The 27,037-nt window shown below is 46.9% G+C and overlaps 1 protein-coding gene across 9 annotated transcripts in view; it reads right to left on the minus strand.

The window, feature by feature from the left end:
* Positions 1–26,796, minus strand: part of Ddc (dopa decarboxylase) — a 90,503-nt gene extending 63,707 nt beyond the window's left edge. For 2 of the 9 annotated variants that reach the window (XM_087582296.1, XM_087582294.1), the window contains exons 1-4: positions 19,530–19,595; positions 9,141–9,349; positions 4,782–4,895; positions 1,777–1,896 (exon numbers count right to left, since the gene is read on the minus strand). In XM_087582296.1, coding sequence (XP_087438422.1) covers positions 1,777–1,896; positions 4,782–4,895; positions 9,141–9,341 — 435 coding nt within the window. In that variant the 5' untranslated portion in view covers positions 9,342–9,349; positions 19,530–19,595. 9 annotated transcript variants of the gene reach the window in all.
* Positions 26,797–27,037: the final 241 nt, after the last annotated feature.

Genomic DNA, 27,037 nt, shown 5'->3' on the forward strand with positions numbered 1-27,037 from the left:
GACCCCACTGAGAACAAATCCTTGCCGAGCTCTCCTGCAGACTGCACTAACACAGGCTGTATCTCCCTCCCAGCACCAAGATGCCAGGCCTCTTTCCCAGACGGAGATTGTTTACCTTTCTGGGGAAAGGGGACTTTGCTAATGTGATTACATTAAGAACCTTGACTTGGAAAGATTACCTTGGATTATCAGAGTGGACCCAATCCTATCACACGGGTCCTTAAAAGTAGAGACCCGATTTCACATCTGCAGTCAGAACATCACAGTGAGAGAAAGGTCAGCGCGATGGAACGCAGCTGCTCCGGGAGGTGGAGATGGGAGTTGTTACAGGCCAAGGAATTCCAGAAGGCTTTAGAAAACTTGAGGAGGTGGGGAAATGGATTTTCCCCTTGGGCTTCTAAGATGACAATCTTGATTTTGGTTCATTAAAACCTAGGTCAGACTTTCAGAACCATAGGATAAGAACTGTATTCGAAGCCACTAACCTGTGTGTAGCAGCACCCCTAAGAAAGAGACCATACATTGGAGGTTAAAACACGTGGGAAGTTAAAACGAATAGTCCCGGGACTGCAAACTGAGGGCCTTACTTCCTAGTTTAGTCAGCCCTGGTGCTGTGTGTGGAGCTATCACTGCTTATCAGAGCTCCTGAGGAAACTGTGTGTGTGTGTGTGTGTGTGTGTGTGTGTGTGTGTGTGTGTCTGTGTCTGTGTCTGTGTCTGTGTGTGTGTGTGTTCATAAATATTTCTTTACTCTAAGGTTAGTAATACATTCTCAGTGTTACAACCATGAACTTGACAAGAGAAAAATAGCATAAGGAGGGGTGTTGACTTAATGTAGTTCATTGTCCATGTTACAAAATGTTTTTTTAAAGATTCACATTTGCCAGGGGGGCGGGGGCATAGTGGGTACATTCCAGCAGTTGGGAGGCAGAGCAGGTGGACCTCGAAGCTCAAGGCCAGCCTGCTCTACATAGTGAGTTCCAGGCCAGGACAACATAGTCAGACCTTGTTTTTAATTTAAAAAAAAAAAAGGCATAAATTCCGATCATTCGCTCTGAAGATCCTGGCGGAATGGAAAATTCACCACGGCTGTCGTTTGCATCTGTTGTGAGCCCTCATGTGAGCTCTGCAGTTGCTCGTGATGAATACAGAGAATGAATTAAATGTATGCATAGACATAGCAGAAACCTTAGGTAAGCTGTTGGCCCACCGACAAATAACACATACAGCCAAGTCACACGTACAGCCGTTGAAGCATGGCCACAGCTGTCGCTTGGGGTAGAGACAGGACTCTGAGGGTGGCAGCAAGACCTTAGGTTCTAGAAGACATAGACACAAGGTCTATAAACTTCTGAGCTGGAAGCTCAGGGCTATGTTATCAGTTGCTTTGTGCCACGCTCTCCTTGGTCGTCAAATAGAGTGCCTAATTCACAGTGAGAAGTCAATGCATCTGGAAAATGCTTCACCATGGTGGCCAGCAACGGATACCCCAACATCTGCCACTCGAGTGGCACTGAGGTGCTTGTAGCCACTGTTTTATCTACTAGGAGGGCCAGCGGACATGAGTACTTGTCCTAGTTCGTGGGAAAGAGCACCGGGATCTAAATCCAGATCCCACCAACTCCAAGAGCGGAGTTCGCTCCAGCTTTCCTGTTCTCTGGAAGAATCCTAAAGGCACAGAAAAAGAGCAACGTGGACACTGCTTTGTGTTTGCAGCTGCAGTCCTTTGTGGAGCCCACACTCCCAAAAGTCTGCCTTCCAGCTTTCCCCGCCTTACCTGGATCACTCCTCCCCCTTCCCCAGCTCTTCCAGCCAAAAAGGCCTCTGGCAGCTCAAGCATCTTCCCCAGCCAATCCATCATCACTGTCTCCAGCTCTGTGCATGCTGGGCTTGCAGCCTGCAGTGGGGGTTGGGGGGAGAGAGTGAACAGCTAAGCCACAGGGCAGCTGGCCTCTGCACAAAAGAGCGACACAGGAAAGCATTGTTTCTTTGGTGGTTTTTATTTGATCAATTTAACAAAAAGTTCACATTTTTGCCCCCCAAATCCACCCTTGGTGGGGAATTAATCCCTTGGTTTCTGGGATTTGAGTGCATCTCCCACATTCATTCGTTGAAACCTGAACCCGAGATGAGAGTATTAAGAGGTGGGGGACTTTACGGGTCAACCAGCCTGTGTGGCTCCTTGCTCATGAACTGATGGAAAGTGGGTTGTCTCAGGAGTGGATTAGATGGAGACAGGAAAGTTCACCCCTAAGAGCAGGCGCTCTTGTCTGCTTCGCGCATGCCTGCTGCCCGCTGTACATTTCTCTGCTGCAATCACACCGCAGGCCTTGCCGCCAGATGCCAGTAGCATGTTCCTCACACCCTCGAGTAGACTTCTAATGTTTATAAAGGATTCAGGCTATGGTATTTTGTTCTCCCCCTCTCCCCCCCGCCACACACACACACCAGAAAATGGATTGAGACAATGCTATGTTCTCATTTCCCAGAGATCCCAGGAGCCTCAGAGGTTGGTTCTGCCAGGAGGCCTGCAAGCAGGGCCAGGGCCTGACGGCATTGACAGAGATTTACAAGGAGGACATTTCTCTGCTCTTCCTCCTCTCCTTCCAGATGAGACCCACCGGGGATCCACGGAGGGTAGATCTCTATGAGCCCCTTTTGAGTTACCTCACCAACTGTATCATCTCTCCATGACAGGTCCCAGGGTATAAGCTGAGTACGGTTCCGGGATACATCAACTTCCCCAGCCCCACCACACACACAGCCATGGTTCTTTCTCTAAGAGCTAATGCTGAAACAAGGACCCAGTTGCTGAAGAATTTGGGGTCAATGCCTGGCTGAATCCCAGATTTAAACTCTCTCAATCTCAGATGGACTACAGATGCCTGAACTCAGTCTCGGACATAACTTCTTTCGTCCATCCAGATTAGTGTAAGGAGAACGGTACCACACCTGCCTGCTCGTACATGGTGTACTTAATCATATACCAGAACGATATAAAAAGGTCTACTGGAAGACTCCTCAATGGCCACGAGAAAATTTTAGAGTGCAGGATGGAGCCAAGGAAAGGGGCACTGGCTACTTTCTTCTGCTAAGGAACACCAGACAAATCACTCATCTTATGTAGTCTCTAATTCCCCAGTGACTTGGTGTCTGGCCTCTCTCCTCTCATTGCACACAGAAGATGGCTGATTCGGTACTCCAGGTCCAGGCAAAAGTAACTTGAGCCTCCATTTTTGTTTGGGTCTTTACCTAACGAGCTCAACGTGGTGACCAGGATGCTCTTAGGCATTCTGGAATTACGACACATTGATGACAAGAGGAACTGAAGACTTTCTCCCTGCCGGTCAGATGGTTATCCCCATCCTGGTGGGATCTATTGCAGCCAGGTTAATGCTAATCCCCAGCATAGGGGGCAGCATTCCATGTTATGAATCACAGCTATCAAGCAACACAACCTCTGTGTCAGGAAGGCAGGCATTTCCTCCCTCAAGACCAGTCAAGCAGATAAATCAGAGGTTGATGCTGGGTCTCCAGACAGATATTCAGTGGCTTTTGGAGCAGCAGAATTACATCAATGAAACCTTCCATGATGACATTTAATGAAAAGAAAGGGTACATTCAGCCTAGGCTTGGTCTGTTCCCAGGAGAAGAAGGTCCCAAGTGCCTGACCTAAGAGCAATGGTGACTTCAGCAGGAAGGCCACCTCAGCCTTTCCCATGAGCTATGACTCCCACTAGCCCAGCCCCTGAGGATCCCAGTTGGAAGGAAATCAGGTGCCATGTGGTGAAGCAGCCAGCTCAGCTGGACCCTGATGATTGTTGAGAATTCAAAAGCCAGTTCCCCTTCTATATCTCAGGTCCTTGCTCAATGCTAGTCAATACCATTGGGCTCCGAGGCACAAATATGAGAGATACTCTCTATCTAGAGAGTCAAAGACAGTTCTAGGCTTTGGAGAACTCTTCATGGTTGGAGCCCGGAACCCGAGAGCCAATGGCATCTGTTTCAAATCTCGCCTGAAGCACACAGCTGGGACACAGAAAACTGGGAAACTTAGGCCAGATGCCTTCAGAGTAGGGAACTTTCTAAGTCTTCACTCCATGTAGAAAAGGACCTCACACAGGGAGGGATGCGTAGCCTGTAGGCAGGCACGGGCCTATTTTTAGCACTTTTGCTCTGCCTACTTGCCCATCAGATAGGCTGGGCAGTAGGCTGGTGGGAGGCAGATGAATGAGTCAAGGGTAGGACATTCTCCAAAGTCGGAGTGCATACCAATCTTCTGGTCTTGGGGGAATGGAAGCGTCACAGCCTTGAACTGGGATTTTTATTCAAATCAAGTGGTTATTAAAAACAAAAACAAAAAAAAAAAACAAGAAAAAAATCCACAAAAAAGTGCCAAATCCTCGTCTTCTCTTCTCTTCTCTTCTCTTCTCTTCTCTTCTCTTCTCTTCTCTTCTCTTCTCTTCTCTTCTCTTCTCTTCTCTTCTCTTCTCTTCTCTTCTCCCCTCCTCTCCCCTCCATTCCCTTCCCCTCTTCCTTTGCTTTATTCACCTCCTTTCCTCCCCTTCTCTCTATCTTTCTTCTTTCTCCTTCCTCCCTCTCCTACATTCCACTCAGAATTTCTCTTCCCTTAAAAACTCCCTCCCTGGGGCCCAGACTCTGCTTTGTGCAAAGTAGCCCTGCTATCTACAGTCGACAGAGCCCCCGTTTCTGTCCTGTGTGCAAAGGGATCACCTCCCCATGCAAGAACAGAGCCCACCACAGGGGCTTGGAGATACTCACCCAGGAGAAGCCAATGCAGCCGATAGCCCCGCACAGCATGTCCGCAAGCATAGCTGGGTAGGAGCTGGCCGTGGGGAAGTAAGCGAAGAAGTAGGGGCTGTGCCAGTGTGTGACCTGTGGGGAGGGGGATAGCAAGTTACTATGGGGCAAAGGAACAAAGTGATGAACTCCTCAGGACGCATGTGGAAGGCAACCCGGACAGGGTCTAAGTGCAATCGTCTCACACTTTCCATTTGAGTTTCACCCCATTTATCACTACGGTAAACAGACTTCCCGTTTGCGCTTCAATATCTTTGCTAGTCAAGAAGGAAATGCTGTCTTCATCAGATAATAAGGGGAATTATATTTTGTCATAGCACATGAAGTCTCCAGGTAGGAGGGATAACAATACCACTTTGGGTTCTTCCTGGGTGCCAGGGCTGCACTAGACAACCGGTATCCTAGAGCTTGGTTTTCTCAAAATTGCCCTCAAAATATATATATTTTAGTATGGTCTCTTTCTACTGGTTTGCACAACCTGCTCCCTCCAACAGTCAGCACGCTTAAGAACAGCCACTGTTACCTCGGTTTCCCATGAAACAGCCGCTATCTCCCCTGTTTCCTCCAGCACAGAAGGAGGAGCAAACACCTACTTTGTGCCAACCCTCGGTTAGGTACAGGGGGAAAGCTCAGGTTGACAGGGAGGCGATGTTCCTAGGTGGTGATCTTGGAAATTCCAGGGCTGATGGGAACCAGGGCAGTGGTAAGGACACACAGACCAGTGTTGGCTCCACAAGCAGACTTTCCCTTGCAAGTGTGTATGTTGAAACAACATCTCCAGCCCCAAATGGCAGTATTAGGAGACAGGACTTTGGCAAGGGACTTAGATCATGAGAGTGGGGTTTCGTGATGGGATCTGGGCTAGTATAAGGAGATATGAGACTGATCATAGGCTGACAGTTCCAGAATCTATGGAGGGCACGGACTGTATCCATTTGAAAAGTCTGAACACAAATCCCACCCCACCACCGAATTTCATTAAACAAAAAATTCCACTTTTGAAATATTGAAAGTTGATCTTCTGTGTGGTGGTTTGTAGCAGGCTAAGGAAACATTTCTCTCCGCAAAGTTCAGAATGCTTATATGGTTCTCATCAAAAGATTCTGGAAAAATGGTCTACTCCTGATTCCCCAAAACCAGAAACTATGTTTCTTTCTGCATCATTAGCCAGGTGAGCCTATTTCTGACTTTTCTCCTCCAGATTCTAGTCAGATAAATAATTCTTTTTTTTCACTGATTATAAGACAAAACTCTGCTTTAAGGTCTCTGAAATCAGGATACATCTTCAGTGGTAAGCAACACGCACACACAGAAACTACCCTCTGTGCAAAGTACAAATATTCACGAAGAGGCACAGTCTTGGGCTGAATTAAATAATATTTTTAAAGGATATGCCTGTCCTGGGGAAGAGATTTCACAAAGTGAACTGCGGGCAGAGACGGGAAAAGAAGCATTCATTCTTCGCCAGGGTAGAAGGAAAGATGATCCCTGTGAACAGGAGGGGCCTGGACCCTGTCATTATGGAAGCTGGGAGCTCAAATCACTCCGTGTAAACACTGAAGTAAAGGGGAAAGTAGGGGTCTGCAGGATGTGAGGAGCATTGGCTGTCAGGCCTAGAAGGAGCTATTAGGAGGAAGACGTTAAGTGTGGTGGTGGGGGAGGAGGAGGAGGCCAGAGAGCTAGCTCCCTACCACTGCAGGGTACAAAACTGCCCTCTATAACTTAAGAAGAAGCCCTTATCTGAACCCAACCTACAAAAACTTGAGAGATGTCGTCGAGTTGTCTCGTCTGCGCGCTTGAATGTAACATCTTGCTACGGTGTGGCTCCTGTGAATCCCTAAAGCTCCTTGTGTCAGAGGCTCACTCCCCATGGTGGCACTAATGGGAGATACTGAGAGGTCTTTGCTGATGTGTCCTCAAAGCAGGCTGTGGGGGTCTCTCTCTCTCTCTCTCTCTCTCTCTCTCTCTCTCTCTCTCTCTCTCTCTCTCTCTCCAACGCTTTCCAGCCGTGAGATGAGTCAATTTCCTCTGCTGTATGCTTCTGCCATGATGTACTGGCTCACCATAGGCTGAAAAGAACAAGACCAAGGAGTCCTGTAACGGAACCTCTGAAACTACAAGTCACAAGGAACCCTGTTCCCGTGTAAGCTTGTCACCCCAGCTATGTTACAGGGTCAGAAAGCTGACTAACACGTTGCTCTTTTTCTTTTTTTCTTTCTTTTTTTTCTTCCTTAGTCTTTGCAAAGATATAAACACGTCTTTTCTCAGTAAAACCACACACTAGGCCTTTATGTGGCACGAGCAAGCCCCGATTAAGAAGATAGCCAACTAGGATAGCTCATTAAAGACTGGAAGATTCCAACAAGACTCGTTGCAAGTCTGTCTCCAGGCCTGGGAGCGGGACAGAGCCAGAGGGTGGGGGGGAAAAGTGAGAGTGGAAGAAAATCAGGGTAATCAAGAACAGGAAAGGGGGAGGGAGGGAGAAAGGGAGGGAGAGGGAGGGGCTGACAGCGAGGCTCTGGAGAACTTCACCGGCTGAGTGATGTGTTCAGCAGAGCAGGAGTGAGGCCCATGAGGCTTTAGTGAGGGAAAAAAAAAAAAAGAATGTTCAGATAAAAACCAAAACATCTGTAGTGGTAACGCGCTTGTCTTTGCGGAAATGCCTTTATAAAGTGTAATTGCAAAGCCCCGTAGAGGAAGAGGCCAGAGGCTGCACAAATGCAGAGGGCCAGAGGGCACAGATGGGGCCCAGGGCCTCAGTTTCTTTCAGGTACCTGGAGGCTCCACACTGTCTGCAGCTAGCTCTCTCTCTCTCTCTCTCTCTCTCTCTCTCTCTCTCTCTCTCTCTCTCTCTCTCTCCTACCCACAGAGCACATGGCGTGGCTAGTCCCACACTGGCTCTGCACAGCACAGACTCTTCACCTAACTTCTGGTTAACCGCAGCGAGCAGTGGGCTGGCTGGCTCTGTACTCAGGGAGCTAATGCCAGAGGCTTCTGCATTTTCCAGCTTTGCTGTGCACAGTCAATGCCCCTATAGAACCCAGACTCCTGCAGGAGGACGGCACATTTTTCCAGTACTGCACTTCTGTATTCCTACTTGGCCTGACATTTGACTGTGCCTCCCTGTACTGGCTTTATGCTGAACGGCTTAGTTTATTTGCTCAACTCGCAGGCCAGAGCCAGAATTTTGAGTTATATTCAGAGAACAAATGCCATGGGAAATCTCTTGAAGATGAAACTTGACAAGGGCTGTGAGAGATGTTCTGGAACCGAGGAGCTGACTCTGAAGCCCAGGACTTTGGCTGACTACACACCTCCCCAGAGCCTCTGAATTCTCCGTGAAAACAAGAGTATCCACTCTGTCACATCCCTGCCTGCCTGTTTCTTGGTCACCTTAAGGCCACAACCGCCTAAGCACTCGTGGGGGTTGGGGGTGTGTGCAATCTGCCAGTTTTACCAGCACTGGGCCCAGACTTTGCACAGGAATTGATGATCGGGGTCAGATCCATTTGTTCAGAGCCGTGTTAAAGGATAGGCTTTTAGGTAAATTGCTTGCTGTGTAAAGTAGTACTCTGGAGATGTGGCACTGAGATTCACTGCAACCCTTTGATCCCTCTGACTATCCACAGACAGCTCAGCTATTCTGGGCCCTTGGGCAGAACCTGTGCACAAAATGCCCACGTGAGGAAGAAAACGTTCCCTCTGCACATGAAAGTTACCCTTTGGCAGACATAAGAACGATGCACGTACCTTTATTTAGGATAATTAATTAAACTACTTGCAATCGACCACTAGGAGCTTATTCTTTCTTGCTATCAAAGGATAACATACTCGGGCTGGAGCGATGGCTCAGCGGTGAAGAGCATGGATTGCTCTTCTAGAGGTCCTGAGTTCAAATCCTAGTAACCACATGGTGGCTCACAACCATCTGTGATGGGGATCGGATGCCTTCTTCTGGTGTGTCTGGAGACAGCGACTGTGTCCTCACATACATTAAATAAATAAATCTTTTTTTAAAAAAAGGATAACATACTCTAGGAACCTAGTATGTTGAAGCAAGTATTGGTCTTGGGGGCGTTGGGAGAAGCTCCTCGCACTGCCTTTAGAGCCTCTGTGGTTTGGATCTGCCATTTACTATCCCATGAGAGCTTCATGGACAACTTACCTCAGTTGTCTCAGCTGAAATCAAAACAACGGTTAGGAGTTTCTCTTTAGCCTACCTGTTGTGGTGACCCTGTGACACCGGAAGTACATACAGCCTTCAGCGGGTGCTATATAGATGCAAGCCCAGCCGTCATTTGACCTCAGATACACACTCACCCCTGGCATGATTATCTTTTCAATGTCTCTGATTATGTCCTCATATGTTTCTGGCTCCTGGGGGGCAGTGGTGGGGATCAGGGCCCGAAGGTAGCCAGGCTCCACGTCAGGGTACACTGGACGTCCCTCAATGCCGTCCAGATAGTCAGCTATATAATCCACCATCTCCTTCCCTCTTCTCCGGAATTCACGGGAATCCATGTTGAAAACTGCCCAACAGAGAAAATAGAAATCAACCAACAAAACATTATACCTCTGAACTGGAGGGGGCTAGTCCAGGGAGCAGTGAATATATCCTAGAGACCCTCAGCCCCCCAACCCAGCATCCCTTGCCAACTTCTATGTCTGGATGCGACAGATATGCCACTGGGACCACACAGGGCTGCACAATTCCCATTCCACACCCCACAAGGCAGTCAGCAGAAGGCAGAACAGCACCCTCATTTAAAAACAAAAAATTATTTCAGTAAAATGCAAGAAGCAGACAGTCGTGGATCTAAGGATCTTCAACAACAAACACTGGTTCCCTTTCTGCCCCACATTCTGCCTGTATGTACCCTTTGTTAGCTATCTGAATGACAGCCTTGCACTTTGAGCCCCACCTTTCAGCTGAGAGATGAGGATGGTCATGGCAGCCCCCGAGGAGTGGGTAAAGGCAGGACCACAATCTGTGGGAGCTCAGCCCAGAGCCTAGGACAGCATGGCCCTGTCCAAAGCTAGATGTGTCTTTTCCTGGAATCCCATCTCCTGGTGACCTGCACCTATGCCTGCCATCTGCTTGTCAGGATCGTACTTTCTTTTTATTACCCAAGTCACACACACACAGGCAGCTATCACAGTTCATGTCCGTTATCTTCGTCCACATTCCAACAACCCGAGTGAAGCGGACACGTGGTCATTTTTCTACCAGGCACTTACTGCAGCTCACTTGGGCTGCAGATCATGAGACGACCCTTTTTGCGGTGCATTTCGAGAGTCGTTTTAAACAGTAAAATCACAAGATAAACAGAAACAATATAAAGGATGGGTCAAAACAGATGGGGGGGCTCTTAATTTACATCACAAGAGCTCAAGGCAGAGTAGTGCTTAGAGGGTGTGCATCTGATGATTCAGAGTCCCCTGGCTCTGCACTTGGTTGGGAAGGCATAGTGAGCCTTAAGTGAGGATTCAGATACGGGCTACCAGGCATCTAGTGTCTGGAATTTGCGCTTGGTAAAAAAAAAAAAAAAAATCAGACGTATTCGCAAAAAATGAGAAAGACGGACAACCCACTAGAATCCTGCCATCCCCATTTGTAACGTGTCTCTCTTGAATAGTTTCTAAATTTGTGAGAGACAATTGAAAGCTAAACAAAGGGTACATCTCTAAATCCCTCCCGTAGTCCAGAGCTTTGTAATTGAAGATGGATTTTCCATCAGAGTAAGTACTGGGGATGAGTCAAATCCATTGTGATTAGCAATGGAATTGACCTTCTTGTCCTGTTCCCAGCACTTCCCCATTGTCCGGGATGGGAGTGGGGCTGGACAGATTTTGTGATGTTAAACGCGTTAGAAATGATTCATCAGACACTTCTTTAAAATGGGAAGACAGATTTTTTTTTTTTTTTATTCAAGAGTATTGCACAGGGAAAAGACTTTGACCTCAACTTTGAAACACCAGGGACAGATGGAGAACTATAGTCAAAGGGGGATTTAGTTGGGGCTCTCCAGAGGAGTGAAGCCCACCATATACATATACTTCTGACTACAAAAGGAAGTTGATTGGATTGACTCACATGCTCAGAGGCTGGTTCTTTCCACAATGGCTGTCGGCAAGCTAGAGGACTAGAAACCGGTTGCCACTTAAGTCCAAGAAACGGGAAGTCTCCGAGCAGGATCAACTAATAACGAAGCACCAGCCAGAAATCAAAGCCCTGGAGATGCCACAGGGAAGTCACTGGGTGCTGGTATTTATTGAGAGCTGAAGAAGCCAGAGTCTGGTGTCCACGGGTCGCGTCAGCAGCGAAAAAAAAAAATGGATGCCCGCTAGGGCAGAGCAACGGAGCTTCCTCCTTAGGCTTTTTGATTCATCCGACCCAGCCTACTGGTGCTGCTCAGATGCGAAGCTAGTTTTTCAGGCAGTTCAGTGACCACCCTCCGAGAGTTTCTGGTGATGTCTTCCCACAAGCACCAAGACATGGACTTTACCAATTTCCTAGGTGTCTCTCACTCCAACCAAACAACCAAGGGCAACCCCGACAGCAGCTGCTAAAGCCAGTGAATAAGGAACATTACTGAGATCGCAGCGGTTAGTCTCAGGGCTGGGAGGTAGCGAGCTGGATCAGATACCAAGGGTGGAAAGAGATGAGACACATGTGATTAGACACTAGCAATATCCGCTTTGCGGGGCTTCCTCGTCCAACTAGGCTTAAGCTGACTAATGTTGAGCTAGGAGATAGCTGGTATCCAGGGACAACCTGCCCGATCAGGTTTTTCCTTCCTTCCAGTGCTTTCTGCTAAAGGGACTACACACAGGCTCAATTTATAGGGGACCCGGCCTCCATTTCGGAGTTACCATTTGGGCGCACATCTCGGGGAAGAGTGCTTGGGAGACTATGGTGATGCATAAGATGAGATAAATTGCAGCCACCACGAGAGCTAAACTAGCGGCAGGAGGGAAAACATACTGATACATAAATGCGTTCTGTCCTGTGCCTTCTCACGATGGCATTTCTACATACACACTGGGACGTGGCTTCATTCAGACAGCGTACCGCCTTTGCTGAGTATTATCATCGTTCCCCATTTCCAACTCTGTTAGTGGGACAGGGTGGGGTGGGGGTCAAACTGCAGCGCTGAGGCTCAGGGTCAAGAGATGACCTACTCAGGCAGACCCTGACTCCTGTTTAGTGGCCGTACACACCACCATATGTACTATATGTTTTGTGGCTATATGCGCTACTTGTTGCCATATAACCCTCATTTCAGTTAAGACTGAAAACAGAAACCAAGACAATGAGAGTACTGCCACAGGTTGGAGAGATGGCTCAGTGGTTAAGGGCATTGACTGCTTTCCCAGAGGTCCCGAGTTCTGGGGTTGGGGATTTAGCTCAGTGGTAGAGCGCTTGCCTAGCAAGGGCAAGGCCCTGGGTTCGGTCCCCAGCTCTGAAAAAAAAAAAAAAAAAAAAGACAACCAAACCAGAGGTCCCGAGTTCAATTCCCAGCAACCAACCACACGGTGGCTCACAACCATCTGTAATAGGGGATTCAATGCCCTCTTCCGGTGTGTCTGAAGACAGCGACAGTGTGTTCAGGTACATAAATAAAATAATTAAGTAAATAGGGAGAGAGAGAGGGAGAGAGCCACCACCATCAATTTTATTGTACAGGAATAGCTTTGAACAGCGGTACTAAGAATTGCCAGTTATAGTAGCTCCCGACTGTTTATATTTTCCTCTTGTGTGGTTTCAGTTACTCACACACAACTGCTGCCCCCCCCCCAAAAAAAAGTTGAATGGGAAAATATATGATTTGCAGTTTTTTAAGTTGTGCACCCTCCTGGCTAGCAAGATGACATCTGTTTCTTCCTGCTTTGTGTCACCTAGCACATGAATCATCCTTTAATGCGGTGTTTCCTCACTGTATGTAGTACCCACATGTTAGTCGTCACAACACAGCAATTCTTTTGTCCACGTGAGCCTTGTGCTAATGCAGTAACCGCTCCGCTCCGAATTGGCTCTCGTTAACGTCTCTCTGTGCCTCGCTTGTTAAATAAGCTTTCTCACGAGCTCGAACGCATAGGATGCGTTTCTGTCCTTACTCTCAGGGAGCCTCTGTAGGTCTTGGACTGTATCTCCCCGTGAAAAGCAGGCAAGCCTCCTGTCTGTTCTGCGTGTTTTTATTTCACACACACACACACACACACACACACACACACACACACACACACACACAAAACCCAAAAAGTCCTAAAAGTGGAAAACATTTGATCATTTCTTTAGGACAAATTTTCCTAGAGATATATGGCCTTAGTGTTTTTAAATTATACTGCCAAATTTCTCTGAGCGCGCTGTTTTATCAGGTTACTCCTTTGATGGGGAGTGCTGTGCAGCCACTGAGGTTAATTTTAAACTTAACCCGTCTCACAGGCATGAATGGCTCTCTTTTAACGGACTGTTGAAATCCACCAGCGCTCTGATGTTTCTTTGACGTTTGCATTTCTTCGTTTATGAATCGCCCATTCACTGTATCTTCCACTTAGATATTGGCAAGCTTTTACTTAATTGCAAGGATCCTAACACATAAAAAAAAAAAAAAAAGTCTACCCCCGTATCTGTTTGTTTATGCTTTGCGACATTTTCCTCGTTTCTGCCTGACCTAATTTGGGATGATTTTATTCTGACTTTTCAGAGTTGGAATAAAGGGCTCTTGTAGGAGATTTCATTTTTATGTGACCAAAAAATCGCACAAACTCCCCTCTATGATTTGACCCTCGCGTGTGATTTTTTTTTTTATGCCTTTAAAAATAACTGTTTTTGCAGTCTCTCTTTGCTACACCAAGGGGAGGGTGTGCGATGTAGGAAAACAGAAGTCTATGGAAGAGAAGTTCTACAAACCCGAGAGAGGCCCTCAGCCTCCCAGCACACCAGTGGTGTCTTTCTACCGGGAATAACATAGTTTTATGGACAAAGCAGGATGTGCCAGGGAAAAATCAAATAAGCATGGCGTCAACCCAGTATGAAAGGAAATATTCCTAGTCAAACTGTAATATAATACCTGCTTATTCTTTTCAAACCACCCTGTCATTTATTTGAAGATTATTTTCCACCGAAACCTTTACAGAAGATACTTAGCGCAAAGCCTCAAGAGACTCTCACGCTCATTTTGGAGCTGTCTGATATTCGTGGCTCCGAGCTGGGTAAATATTAGCTGGAAGATGTAGACTGTGATAAGGCCAACGGCCTACACTTCTCCAGACCCTGAAAGGGTTTCTGTTGACACAACCTGATTTGTCTCAGTAGCAGCTGCACCGCATAGATTTTGCATGGAGCCCTTGTCAGAGTTGGCGCATGTGCGGTGAGCCCGGCACCTCCCTGGACGTTTTATCACAGCAGCGACAGCACAGCTCTGTACTCATGGGCTTCGGGGAGATAAGGACTCCCCTGAACTCTTTCAGAACTCCCAGCCGACCCTCCGTTATGAAGTTATTATTGCTGTAAACTTTCCGTTCCCTTGCTGTCCCTCGATAACTGAGAATAAATGAGTAAATAAATGAATAAATCAGTTCAGCCTTCTAAATATTTTATTTCTGCTCTATCGTCTATCAGGTCCTACCCGGCTTTTAGGACAACTCACGCAGCAGCTTATCACTTCTCTCGGAGAGTCACGGCTACTGTAGTGACTGACACCCACAACCACACCCTCATCTGTCCTGTGATCCGGATAATTTCCACCGCATCCAGGCTATAGTCTCTACCCTCTGTAGTTTCTCTTCTTGGACTCCTCTGCCGTAGCCATTTTCCCAGAGCTCAATCTAGGCCCCTACTTACATTCTTACAAGTCGAATGGGGTATAGTATAGGAACTCTACTTCCGTGGGACCTTGGTGAAGAATTTTGGTTGTGGACTTACCGTGGCCTGTTGTGAGGGCGTGAGGTCCTACGGCCTGAGGGAAGCACAGTGAAGTTCCGAGCCCCTATGCGTGATCCTGCCTACCATGCTTCCAACCGAAACCATAAGAAAGGTTTCTAGCCATGAGAAATCTCTAATAATTTGAAGAAGGACTATCTAAAGCTTCACCTCAGCAACAACAACAAACGCCAAAGTCCTCTGAGCCTTCTTAGACCCTTAAGAGGCTGGCTAAGTGAAATGCTTTTAAATGAATTTTTTGGCCACCCTCCCTCCCCAGTGACTCTGAAGTACAAGCATAGGCTCCAGAGTAGCCTTGGGTCCCAGTGTCAGGAGACCCAAGGTCAAGGGTGCTTCTTCAATTACCACGGAGCCTTCGACCTTCAACCTTTGTAAGGTTTCCTGTCAACTTTTTGCAAAGGCAAACAGGCATGAAAGCGCCCCCAGGAGTGCCATCGGTAGGATGAAAAGGAGCCATTTGCTGTGTGCCTGCAGCCCAGTCCACACTCAGGGAAAAACTTTTATTAGGCAGCAGGCAAGTATTGTGCTGGGGAGGGGGATGGAATGTGAGATTCCTCTCCTCTCCTCTCCCCTCCCCTCTCCCCTCCCCTCCCCTCTCCTTATGCTTTACCCACTGCATCCCAGGCTAGATTGAGACTCAACTATGTAGCTCAGGATGGTCTTATACTCCAGTTCTTCCTGCTCTCACTTCCGGCGTTTACAAACCACAGCATAGTCTGCCCTACACCAGACACAAATCTGGGTGTCCTGGTGTTTTAGGTAAGAGGGGAAATTCACCCAGCAACAGTACAGCATTTTCTGGCTGTAGAGGCTACTCTCTCACACGGTCTTCGCTTGCATTTCTGCCGCACGGCTTGAAAGCTTCCCTTTACCGAGTGGAAAGTCTGCCGCCACCGTTCTGTAGTCACCATTTCCTTTTCAGTCTTGAGACGCAGCCTGCACTAACCACAGCTTTTCTAAAAGGCAGAGCCAGAGGATATGGAGCCAGTGCTCAGAGCTCAAGTCTACGCTTGTGTCTGATTTGGGTCTATCTTTGGGTGGCTTGTGTTTCTGGCCACTTGGTGAGGTAGGAAACAGAGAAGAAAGATCAGAGTCCCACAGTCTTCATCTCAGGGATCTCCCAAAGATGCAAGGACCTTCCACTGGATGCCTTGTCACCTGCCAATAACTCCATTCTGGGGTCCAGTATAACACATGGATGTTTGGAGGACCCTCCCCCAAACCAGAGTACCCTGCTAGTAAGGTCCTGTTTTAGCTGAATTCAGGCTCTGGCTCCTACAATCACTGGACTAGCATGAGCTCTGAGTATCTTAACAGATGTTTCAAATGTCCATTGCCTGGCAACCACTAGAAAAGTGTCCTAAGGCAGCAGCAGAACTTGAGGTCCAACATTCCCAGAGCCTCAGGCACAGTCATGATCCCCCAAATGCCTCCCGGGACACAGAACATCACAGCTTCTGAGGCACATTAGTTGGTGAGAGGCCCCCGTTCATCATAAAAATGGCTTTGTAAGCTGCCTAGGCAAGGATTCTGAAAGCACATTTGTGAGGCGCCTATCCCAGGCTCGCCTTGCACTATTGACTTCTTGCAGTGTCCTTGGAGAAGGGAACGAGGGCTCCCCTTAGGACTTCTTCAAGGGTGTCATTCCCATATCCTAGACCAAAGCACCCGACAAGGCCTCACTTCCTAGTACCACCATACACTGTGGTAAAAGTAGGGGCATATGAGCTTGGTGGTATAGGAGCCACAGTCCTTTGAACGCTATTTCCAACCTGCGAGAGAGCCACCATTCCACATCCATGCAGAACTGCAATGCTGCCTCAAGATGCTCACACAGTGCCAGCTCTTCCTACCCTCGCCCTTCTGTGGATGAGAAAGGGGCCACTGATTCTTTCTTATTTCCTGACTTGTAACTGTACTGCTTCTAAATATTTTCTCGGCCAACAATGCATGGAGTTTAAGTAATGATTTTCAGCTCCGTTCTCCTGAGGAAATACTATTTCTAATCATATCACCATGTGGTGTGACCCAAGTTACAGAGAACTGGGGGGTGGGGGGGGAATCATAACATTTGTGACTTTAAAAGAAAAAAAGATAATATTTGGTGATTTGAGAGATCACTTTCTTTCTTTCTTTTTTTTTTTTCCTTTCGTATTTGGCTTTCTCCATATGCCTACGTGCAAAACCAGAGCACAACCACTTCACCTTTCTCAAAACTGGGACCTTACAAATTACCGTATGCCTATCCAATCCCACCAGCCGGTAGGCATCTGGTGTTAGGGATGGTAGTGCCAAGGGTCAGATGGAGGGACTGCAGCAGTATCATAGGACAAGTGCCACCATCATGGGTGTCTGGAGATGATGTGGATTCCCAATGCAGGAAACAGGTGTGAGTCGCACTGTGCGTTTTGCATATTGCCTAACCCTTTCTAGAAAAGCTACAACACTACAGAAGGCCAACTCTGCAGTTGGACAGCATAAACGTGCATCTCAGTAGGCTTTTATCACTCACTCAAATTTCAGATTTAAAAGCATTCAAATCTTGTATCCGTGTTCGCTACTTTTTTTAAGTTCAGCAAAGGAGTTTTTAAGTTAGCGTCAGGTGATTTTTAACTTAAAACTTTCTCCTTTGTTCCCGTATTTTGCCACCCCAAGAGTTTGTTGCAGAAGAAATGCTCTCCCCACACTGCACATTTTTCTCCTCAATTTGTCCCCTTTTCGCTTCTGTTCTTGAAGTCCTATCCACAGTTTGCCAAGGCTCACAGGCTACTTGCCCTTCCTGTAGGCTAGAGACTGCTCAGGCTGTGTTCCAGAGGCTGCCTCTCCGTAATAGTCTCATATTGGTTTATTGTCTTTGCAAACACCGACACCTGGCACTGTGGGTTTATTCGGTGCCCTTTGGTACCCGCTTCTGGTAGTCTCAATTTTCTCTCAGGAATGAGGTCAGTGGTGAACACTGACTTCTCAGTTCCCCATTATCCCTTGTATTGCACAGTGGCTGGCCTGACACTGTGTTGCTAAGAATCCTGTCTTTCGGGCTCTTCCACATTCAATTCTGAGAATACATTGACATTTGGTTGTCACATTCTATTGTCCAAGAAACCAAACAAATCGGTATTTCCTAACCTTCTGCTAAGCACACGGTATTCGCAGTATCTTACCTAATACCCAGTAACCCTGTAAGGGGAGGTGAGGATTATTATTACAGACAGCCCAAGTAATAGAGCCAGCAAGTGTATGGATGGACACATCTTCTCTCCTTCTGAAGCCAACCTCTTCACAACCAGCCCTTAACTTGGGCATCCTATACTGTCTTGTAGCCAGAGAGGCACAGGTGAACCTCAACGAGCTTTCCTGCCAGGACTGATGGAGATGTTACCTGCAACCCCAAGTGCAGTTTCAGTGGTTCAGAAGGAAAAGAGTAGACAAGGGGCAATAGTTGATTGGCTTGTATACATCTACATAGATCAAACGTGGTGCAGAAAGGCAAGCCTAGCTTTCCCATCTCATGCCATTTAGTCAATGGGATTTTAACCTTACCAATAAACCTGCTCTGTTAGCCTGTGAGGTGCATCTGTGCCCCCTGAGAATCTTCCTGCGCGGTAAAGAAACTTAAGATTGCTCTAAAATACCAGTGAGCCATCATTTCCCAGACACTTTCTCAAACTTAACACCAGACAGAAGATGAGTTTGCAAAAAGTTCAGGGGGAAGTCTTCAGGATAATCAACAGCCCCGGGGAGAGGAAAACAAACAGAATTAGATTTTCTTTATCTTATTAGCACAATCCGTGTGTGGAGGACCACACACCATGTGCCCAGGGAAAAGAAAAGGATGCTGTCACAGATGACAGGGTCTTATTTCTCTGCAGACATCCAGATTCCCTGTTCCTGCTAGTTCTTCGTTGTCCTGGGATACCCTGATGTAGGACACTGCAGGCTCTGGCTGAGCTCGGGGTGATCCTGAACAAAGTCTGTTTCTCTCTGGCACCCCTCAAAGTTCCAAAGGAGGCCAGCTTTCCTGAGATTGTCACCTTTGCTTTGATCCTGTTTTGGAGGGGAAACATAGTGTTTCTTCCTAACAAGAAATTGTGTGTAAGGAGCTGAACTGGAAGCCTTTGAAGGGGGAATAAAAAAGCAACTAAGAGGAAAAGGCAGGTCACTTGACTAAAGTTACCTTGGAAACTGGAGCTAAGAGGATACAGAGGGCTGGGTGGGTGCACCTTTCCACTTGTGATTGCCTCACTCATTTCCAACACAGCTTCCAGATACTGAGCATCTATTGTGTGCCCAGCCATTTAGGAATGAGACTACTACAATGTGTCGGAGGATGTTGTTCGTCATCCTTCACCTGCAAAGCATACCTAGGTCTGCAGCCCTAAAGCCACCTCCTCGCTTTCTATCTCAGAGCTGCAGGAACCTTCTGAAAGTCGGTCCACTCACTTTGCTCTGTCACCATGATAGTTCAAATAGCGAGGTTTAAAGAGCCATCAGAAGTTCTTAATTCTCTGCTGGACTCCTATAGAGATCATTCAAAATAGACAGGCAGAGGCTGGTACCTGATTTCTCAGGAAGTTCCCTTAGCAGCCCTGTCACCTGTGCATGTCAGATGCTTAGCCTTCTCAGCCAGTGATAATCTCCATCCCTAGAAAGACATCATGACCAAAACCAACCACAGACGCCCACTCCAGCCCCAGGATCGTTGTCTACCAGAAGTGGGTGCTGGGGTCTGACCCTGAGCCATATAGACAAAGAGCTGTACTCACAGGCAGCTGGAGTCGCCTCCTCTCTATTCGCTCTCTTGCTCTCTCTCTCTCTCCTTGGTGACAGTTAAAAGACACAGAGGATGCGATTGCCATTTATGTAGACAAAGTGTCCGCCTCCCGAAGCCAATCAGCAGCTTTCTCTGCATTATTTACTCAGAGCTTCTCCTGCTCCCTCTCCCTCTATGCCTCCAGCTCCACAGGATGGAGCCCAGCAGGGCAGAGGGAACAATGGAGCCTGGAGAGAGGCCCAGAAGTGGGTCCTGGGTCCCCATCATTGTGTGGACCCCAGATTAGAGGCCAGAGCTCCTGGAGACTCCTGGCAACTCACAAGCCAGGTTTCATTCTAGGGGAGAATCCTGCCTCAGGCTCTGCTTCATCCACAGGGACCACTGGAATGCTGCCTGGCACAGAGGCTGCTCTCAGGAGGTGACAAACCTAAATCTCACTCAACTCCTTCAAAGTACAGTACTGGGTCCTTTGGCCAATCACCATCCAAACTATGTTGGGCTCTGTATGCTTTGCCCACTGGATAGTAATGAGAAGAGGCAGACCATGCATTCTGCTAATCAGTGTGGCCTACAGGTCCAAATTTGCTTTCTTTTTAAGGGGTACACATCACCATGTGAATCTAGAACAGAGAGAGGTCATGACCATGCAGAGAAGAAAGAGTGGAAGAAGGGTTGACTTTGAACAGCAACTCCATGTAGAAACCTCTATCAGAACCAGAGGCACACGAGCACAGGGAATACACTCACAGAGAACACATGTGTGCACAGAGAACATATATGTACAGAGAATGCACACATGTATAGAAAACAAACACATGCATGCACAGAGAACGCATATACATACAGAGTATGCACAGATGCAGAGAGAGCAGATGTATGTATAGAGAACATATACACATAAACAGAGTACACACATATGCATAGAGGGTACCCACACGTTTATAGGCGGTATATTCATGTACAGAATACACACACACATGAACAGAGTATACACACATGCAAAGAGAGTAGGCACATGCACACAGAACACACACACACACAAGCAGCACACACATATGCATGGAGGGTACACACTCGTGTACATGGGGCGCACACAAGCAGATGGCACATACATGCAGAGTGCACACAGGCATTAATAGAGAGCACATCTATGTACAGAGAACACACACATGGATAGCCTATTAATAAACATAGAAGGCACCCACCCATGCACAGAGGGCACACACATATGAACAGAGAACACATATATTCATGTACACAGAGTGCGTGCATGTGTGCACACACACAACACACACACATACACACACTTAGAGGCACACATGTGCAGAAAGGCACAGACATGCACACAGGAAACACACAGGTACACACCAATGTGAATGTATGTGTGTACCTACACCAATACAAATGTATGCATGCAGTCACCATGCTCATGCATGTGCACACACAAAATGTACACGTATGCAGGCATATGCATACATTGACACATACACAGATGCTTATACCATACACACATGCCATGCTCAGAGTCCATGTACAGCCCAGAGTCAGGAATTCTCCAAGGAGAGATGACCATCCATGATGTGGCCCCAGCAGGATCTCTTCAAAGGCCCCTTTGGGACAGAGGAAGTGACTTCCAGGACAGTGGAATGTACAAGGGGTCAGGGTGGTGTGGCAGGAGGGACCAGCGCACAGCCATGGAGGCCCAGTACAGGCAGCTTCCTCCACCACCAGTGCAGACATCAGCTGTGTGCACATGGAGGAGGTAAGGAGATTAGGTCTATCTGCACAGATGGAGCTCCACAGCACCTAGTACCATCATGGCAGGAGGGCGAGGGAGCCTAGCTGAATGAGGAGGCTGACAACAGCCCCTAACACACACACCCCCCAACACACGCACACCTCCCACACACACACCTCCCACATTACCTAGACTACTAGAGACAGCCACAGTGAGGTGGGAAAGGCTGTCACCAAGCCAAACAAATATGCCCCTGTTCTTATGAGGAAAAGGAGTCCCCAGAACCAATTTACAGATGGGGAAACAATGGCTCAGAGAGGTTGGGGTGCTTAGTGAAGATCACACAGCAGCAAACAGACATTTGAGGATGTGGGCCTGTTTAACCTAATTTAAATGCTATTCAATGAATATACATACGGGGACACCCAAACACTACTGGGACAGTGCTTGGTGAAAGTGAGCCTTCTGAGCTTTGAAGCAGAGTGTGGGCGTGCCTCAGGCTCGTGTGTAGAATTCATTCTCAGGAAGTAAACTGGAGGTTGGACAGGTAAAAATGAGAGTACATAGATGGAAGATTTATTTGAGATTAGAAAGGGAAAGACCTGAAATGGCAGGGAAAGGGACTGAAATACAGGGTCAGGCCAGCAGGCTCCAGGTCGAATAGAGGGATCTGCTTGCAGCGCCCCAGGACGGGAACTCCCCGTTTTTGCATAACAGGGAGGCAGACAAATCAGTGTTTACAACAGAAGCAAATCAAGAGGAACGGATCTAACAAAAGCCGGCAAGAGCTCTGCGGGGTTATGGGGAGACACCGGGGAAGATGAGACTAAATGGAAATAAGCCAGCGCTGAATAGGAACAGCCAGGGTTATAAATACTTGAATTCTTCTCTAACAGGTGAACAGACTCAGCGCCACTGTAATAAAAACCCAACACATGTCTCACTCTGAAATAGAAATGGAAAAGCGGAAGTCCAAGAAAGGCCAGTGGAGTTCAGAGACGGAAGAGCGCCGGGCGCAAATAGACTCATGGGTAGTTGAATAAAGATTCCAGAAGGGAAAAAAAAGGTCCGAGTGTGGAAAATTGACAGGTGCACATTGCAGACCAAAATGGAACGGGTGTGGTGCTAGACGCCGCCACAACTGTGCTCCACTTGGAAGGACACGAAGCTGGACTCTCTCCTCACTCCATCCTGACCTGTAGGGGCATGCTTCTAAAAGGAACCGAGACGCACGGCTTTCATGATATGGGAGCAGAAGGATTTCCTAAATGATTTGCATTTTCAGCTAGTCATAAAAGATAGGGAGATTGGACTAGTACTTCAAACTACAGAAGCGAGAAACTAGAGGGAGGCTCTGAGAAGCGTCTTGCTAACTATGGGTGAGCAGTTTTGAAATAAAAGAAAAGAAGAAAAAAAGAAACCTGTGTAATGGTGGCACGTGCCTTTAATCTCAGCACTTGGAGGCAGAGGCAGGAGGGTCTCAGGGTTTGAGGCTAGCCTGGTCTACAGAACACATTCCAGTTCAGCCAGGGCTATATAGAGAAACCCTGTCCTGAAAAACAACCAAAAAACAACTGAAGAGGGGAAAGAGGAAGAGGAGAAGGGGAAGAGGGGGAGGAAGAGGAGGAGGAGGAGGAGGAGGAGGGGGAGGAGGAGGAGGGGGAGGAGAACGGAAGGAGGGGAGGAGGAGGAGAAGGAGGAGAGAGAGAGATAAAATTCAGGATTCTCATGAGTATGTGAATACTTGTCTGTGCTTGGTAATCAGAAAAAGGAACTGTTTATTATTAACAGGGTTGACTCAGCATGTTACAGGGCAACCGTTGTCCCGGCACTTATCTTTAAAGTTTTAATATCATGTTTATTAATTTAGGTGGATTTCCAAGTCAACAGTCGCACCTCCTCTGAGTGTGACAACTTGACCTCGCTGGTCCTTATTTTCTGGCGGCCCTTTGCTGAATGTTATGGCAGACCCAGATAATGCCTGACTGTGGAGCTCTCACGATGCAATCAACGCCGTTGAACAGATAACTGCTCAATCCGTTTTAAAAGCTAAAATAGGCTGCTGGTAAACGGAAACAGTGGAAGCATTTCCCCCGTTACACACAATGCTAGTGTAAAACGGTAATTGAATTGTATGAAAGAGAGAGAGAGAGAGAGAGAGAGAGAGAGAGAGAGAGAGAGAGAGAGAAGCTCTGTTTTCATTCCTTGGTGGTAGTGATACACTTTTTACTTTTTATGATGTGGCCACCAGCACACCTAAAATTTAAAATTACTCAGGTGCCTGGCCCTGAAAATTCCTTTACTTTAGAACAATATTGAGCAAGCAGCCAGGTCCTATTGACTTCGAAAGGAATGCTCCTAACATTTTGCTATTAATTGTAACTGGGAATTCAGTATTGGATTTTCTTCTGTTTTTCTTTTTTTAAAGGTTTGTTTATTTATTATATATAAGTAGCTAGCTGTCTTCAGACACACCAGAAGAGGGCATCAGATCCCATTACAGATGGCTGTGAGCCACCATGTGGTTGCTGGGATTTGAACTCAGGACCTCTGGAAGAGCAGCCAGTGCTCTTAACTGCTGAGCCATCTCTCCAGCCCTTCTGCTCTTCTTCTTAAGATAAATGCTTAAGTGAATCAACCTTTGTGTTGGGAGATGAAGCCATATAGTATTTCTTTTCCAAACTGTTGATATGATGACTGACAGATAGTTTGAATCTGGAGTGACCGAGAGGACACGGGCGGAGCCCCAGCCATGCCTTCCCTACGCCTGCATCATCTGTGGTGTAGTTTGGAGTTGGTGGAAGCCTAAGGGATTGGATCTACTTGAACCTTGATCACTGATAACGTGAAAGGGATATTGGGGTCCCAGCCCCTTCCTCTTTCTTTCATTTAGCTATGATGGAAAGGGGTTCGATCTCAGGGATGCTTTATTTACTAGATGCAAGGTTCCATCGATGTCCAATAAACTGTCCTCGTTTGTGAATGTGATTAGCTGTGTGCATCAGAAATGGTTTTAATTTGCACTGAGCAAGCACATGCTTCTTGTCGATATCCCTGTACAGTAGAGTGTTGTGAAAAGCAATCAAAATCTGGAGCTTCTACCCACCTTTGAGTATTCAGTTCCCAAGTAAATGGGGCCTTTAATTCATAATAAGCCTTAATCAACAGTAGAGTTGGGCAGATATCTATCCTCTGTGCCATTGTATCTATTTCCTGTCAATAACCCCACTATATGATTTCCCACATTTTGTCCAGGCTGCTCATAGCTTGAATTACCCAGTCCTTGTGGCCATTATTTTTAGATCCTTAACCCATCTACTCTCTCTCCATCTTCCTTTCTCTCCTCATGATCTCCTCAGACCCCAAGCCTGGAAACCCCAAACCCTGCCTATGTCTCTCCTGCCCAACTATTGGCTGTTGGCACCTTTATTTAACCAATAGTTTAAAATTAGGGAGCAAGGTCACACTATACATGTGAATTCTCTCCTTCCTGGGAACAATCAGGCCTGGGAGGCCAGTATTTATCATTACAATACATATCAGAAGATCAGGCCTCAACAGAGTGTAGCGACCACTTTAGAATTTTGGTTTCTTTAAACGAACACGGAAATGTTTTTGGAACGGAAAGGAGAGGGAGAAAGAGAAGCCGTGGCAGGACGATGGAGGCTGATGTTAAGATTCTGCTCTGTGTATTTACAGGTTGTTATTAATGTTCTTAAGGGTTGGATGGTACCGGGCTTTGTATGTTTAAGTGGGCAATTATATCTTACCAATTGAGTCAAAAAAAAAAAAAAAAAAGAAAGAAAGAAAGAAAGAAAGAAAGAAAGAAAGAAAGAAAGAAAGAAATGTTTTTGTTTTAATCCTAGGTATAGGATATGAGGCTGCTTCATAGTCCACAGCAGCTGACTATGATTTGCTCTAAGCCGAGGAGTGATTTTTGCCAGCAGCAGATAGTTTCTAGGACTGTGTGACTTTTGGAATTGTGGGGACTCCTCAGAGGCTATGTAAATGCTAGGGCCCCGCTGGGTGGGGTAGGTTGCTGGCTGTTGCTTGGTTGCTATTGGTAACCGTTTGTTAAGTAGTCATGCACAAAGAAGAAACAACAGAAAGAAATTAGAAATCAGGAGGGCGAAGATCAAACTTGCCCCAAGGAATCCAACCAGCTGATCAGTTAGAGGTAGTGTGATGGTCTACTGTCACCCCTTTGACGGCTATCCTTTTTTCTCTCTTATCTCGTCTTAGGGAGCTGAAATGGTGGGGAAGGGGTGAAGAAGGGTAGAAGAAAATGAACCCACAAAGTAGCAAATGTTGGCTAATATAGAGTTAGCAAATGCTCCCACCGTATTATATATTGTATGTAATCCAGAGATGATTCACAGGAATGGGAAGCGCTATCTGCAGGTTGAAAGCCAATCGGGCCACTTAAGAAAAAAAAGATGTATTTATTGATTTTATGTGTATGAGTACACTGTAGCTTATCTTCAGATACACCAGAAGAGGTCATTGGATCCCATTACAGATGGTTGTGAGTCACCATGTGGTTCCTGGGATTTGAACTCAGGACCTCTGGAAGAGCAGTCAGTGCTCTTAACCACTGAGCCATCTCTCCAGCCCCAAACTTATATGTTTTTAGAGTTGTATTATATGTTTTTCTCCCCAACGTAACATTTTTATTATTTAGTTGGGAATTTCAAGCTTACACCCCGATCACACTTTCCTCTCATTCCTCCCAGGTCTATCCTCCCACACTTGATTCCTCCCCCAGGAAACAAGCAAGCAAGCAAACGAACAAATGAAAGCCCAACTTGTGTTGCCCATATATATTCATTGGAACATGATCAACATTCCAGATTCACAACAAGCCATCACGGCTTTTTCTTACCATATAGCCCTACCATCTATGCTTTCACACATAGTCCCAGTTTCATGTTGTTAGCCCCACTAAGTGATTCATAACTCCAACCCCTGTATCAGATATGGGAGCATGAGCATGAATTTAATTTTCACAGGAACCTTGCAAAGTAGGTTCCGTTAAACTCCCCACTCCCCATTTCCCAGATGAGGAGGCCTAGGGAATGAAACGCCTGGTGCCCCCTTGTTGTGCATGGTATTGTGAAGGAGAACCCCTGTTTCCATTATCTGCCACTGAACTGCAACCCCGAAGTCATTCTGTCACCACTGCATGGGAGTTCCAGTCATGCCTGTATGTATGGCCACACGTGCAGCCAGCTATGCAATTGCAATAGAACTGAAACGTTTGCCAAGGCTTCAGCACAGAGGAAATAATTTGTCATCAATAATCCCCATTCTCAGGAGAGCGTCCTTTCAGCACACATTCAGTAATATGGAGGGCACAAGAGACACAATAGAAATGGTGCCTTTTCAGCAATTATCGTCTGACAAAACATACTACTTACTTGTTTGGAATTTGGATTCTTCACAGGTCCACTCAGTCCAGCTCTGCAAACTACAGCTTGGAACTGATGCATTTCTCTGTCCTTGCATTTAAACCTTGTTTTCTGGTTAAACATTAATTTCTGATGGTATAAAGGTCAAGGAAGTCCAGAGAAGGCACACACACATGGGGGTTGGCATGAAGCCCTTCTTTGGGCTCTTAAGAAAGCTCACCCAGTGAGACTGATTCACAACAAGCCATCACGGCTTTTTCTTACCGTATAGCCCTACCATCTATGCTTTCACACATAGTCCCAGTTTCATGTTGTTAGCCCCACTAAGTGATTCATAACTCCAACCCCTGTATC

This window comes from Rattus norvegicus, chromosome 14, assembly GCF_021556685.1.
Source record: "Rattus norvegicus strain SHRSP/BbbUtx chromosome 14, alternate assembly SHRSP_T2T, whole genome shotgun sequence".
Lineage (NCBI taxonomy): Eukaryota > Metazoa > Chordata > Mammalia > Rodentia > Muridae > Rattus > Rattus norvegicus.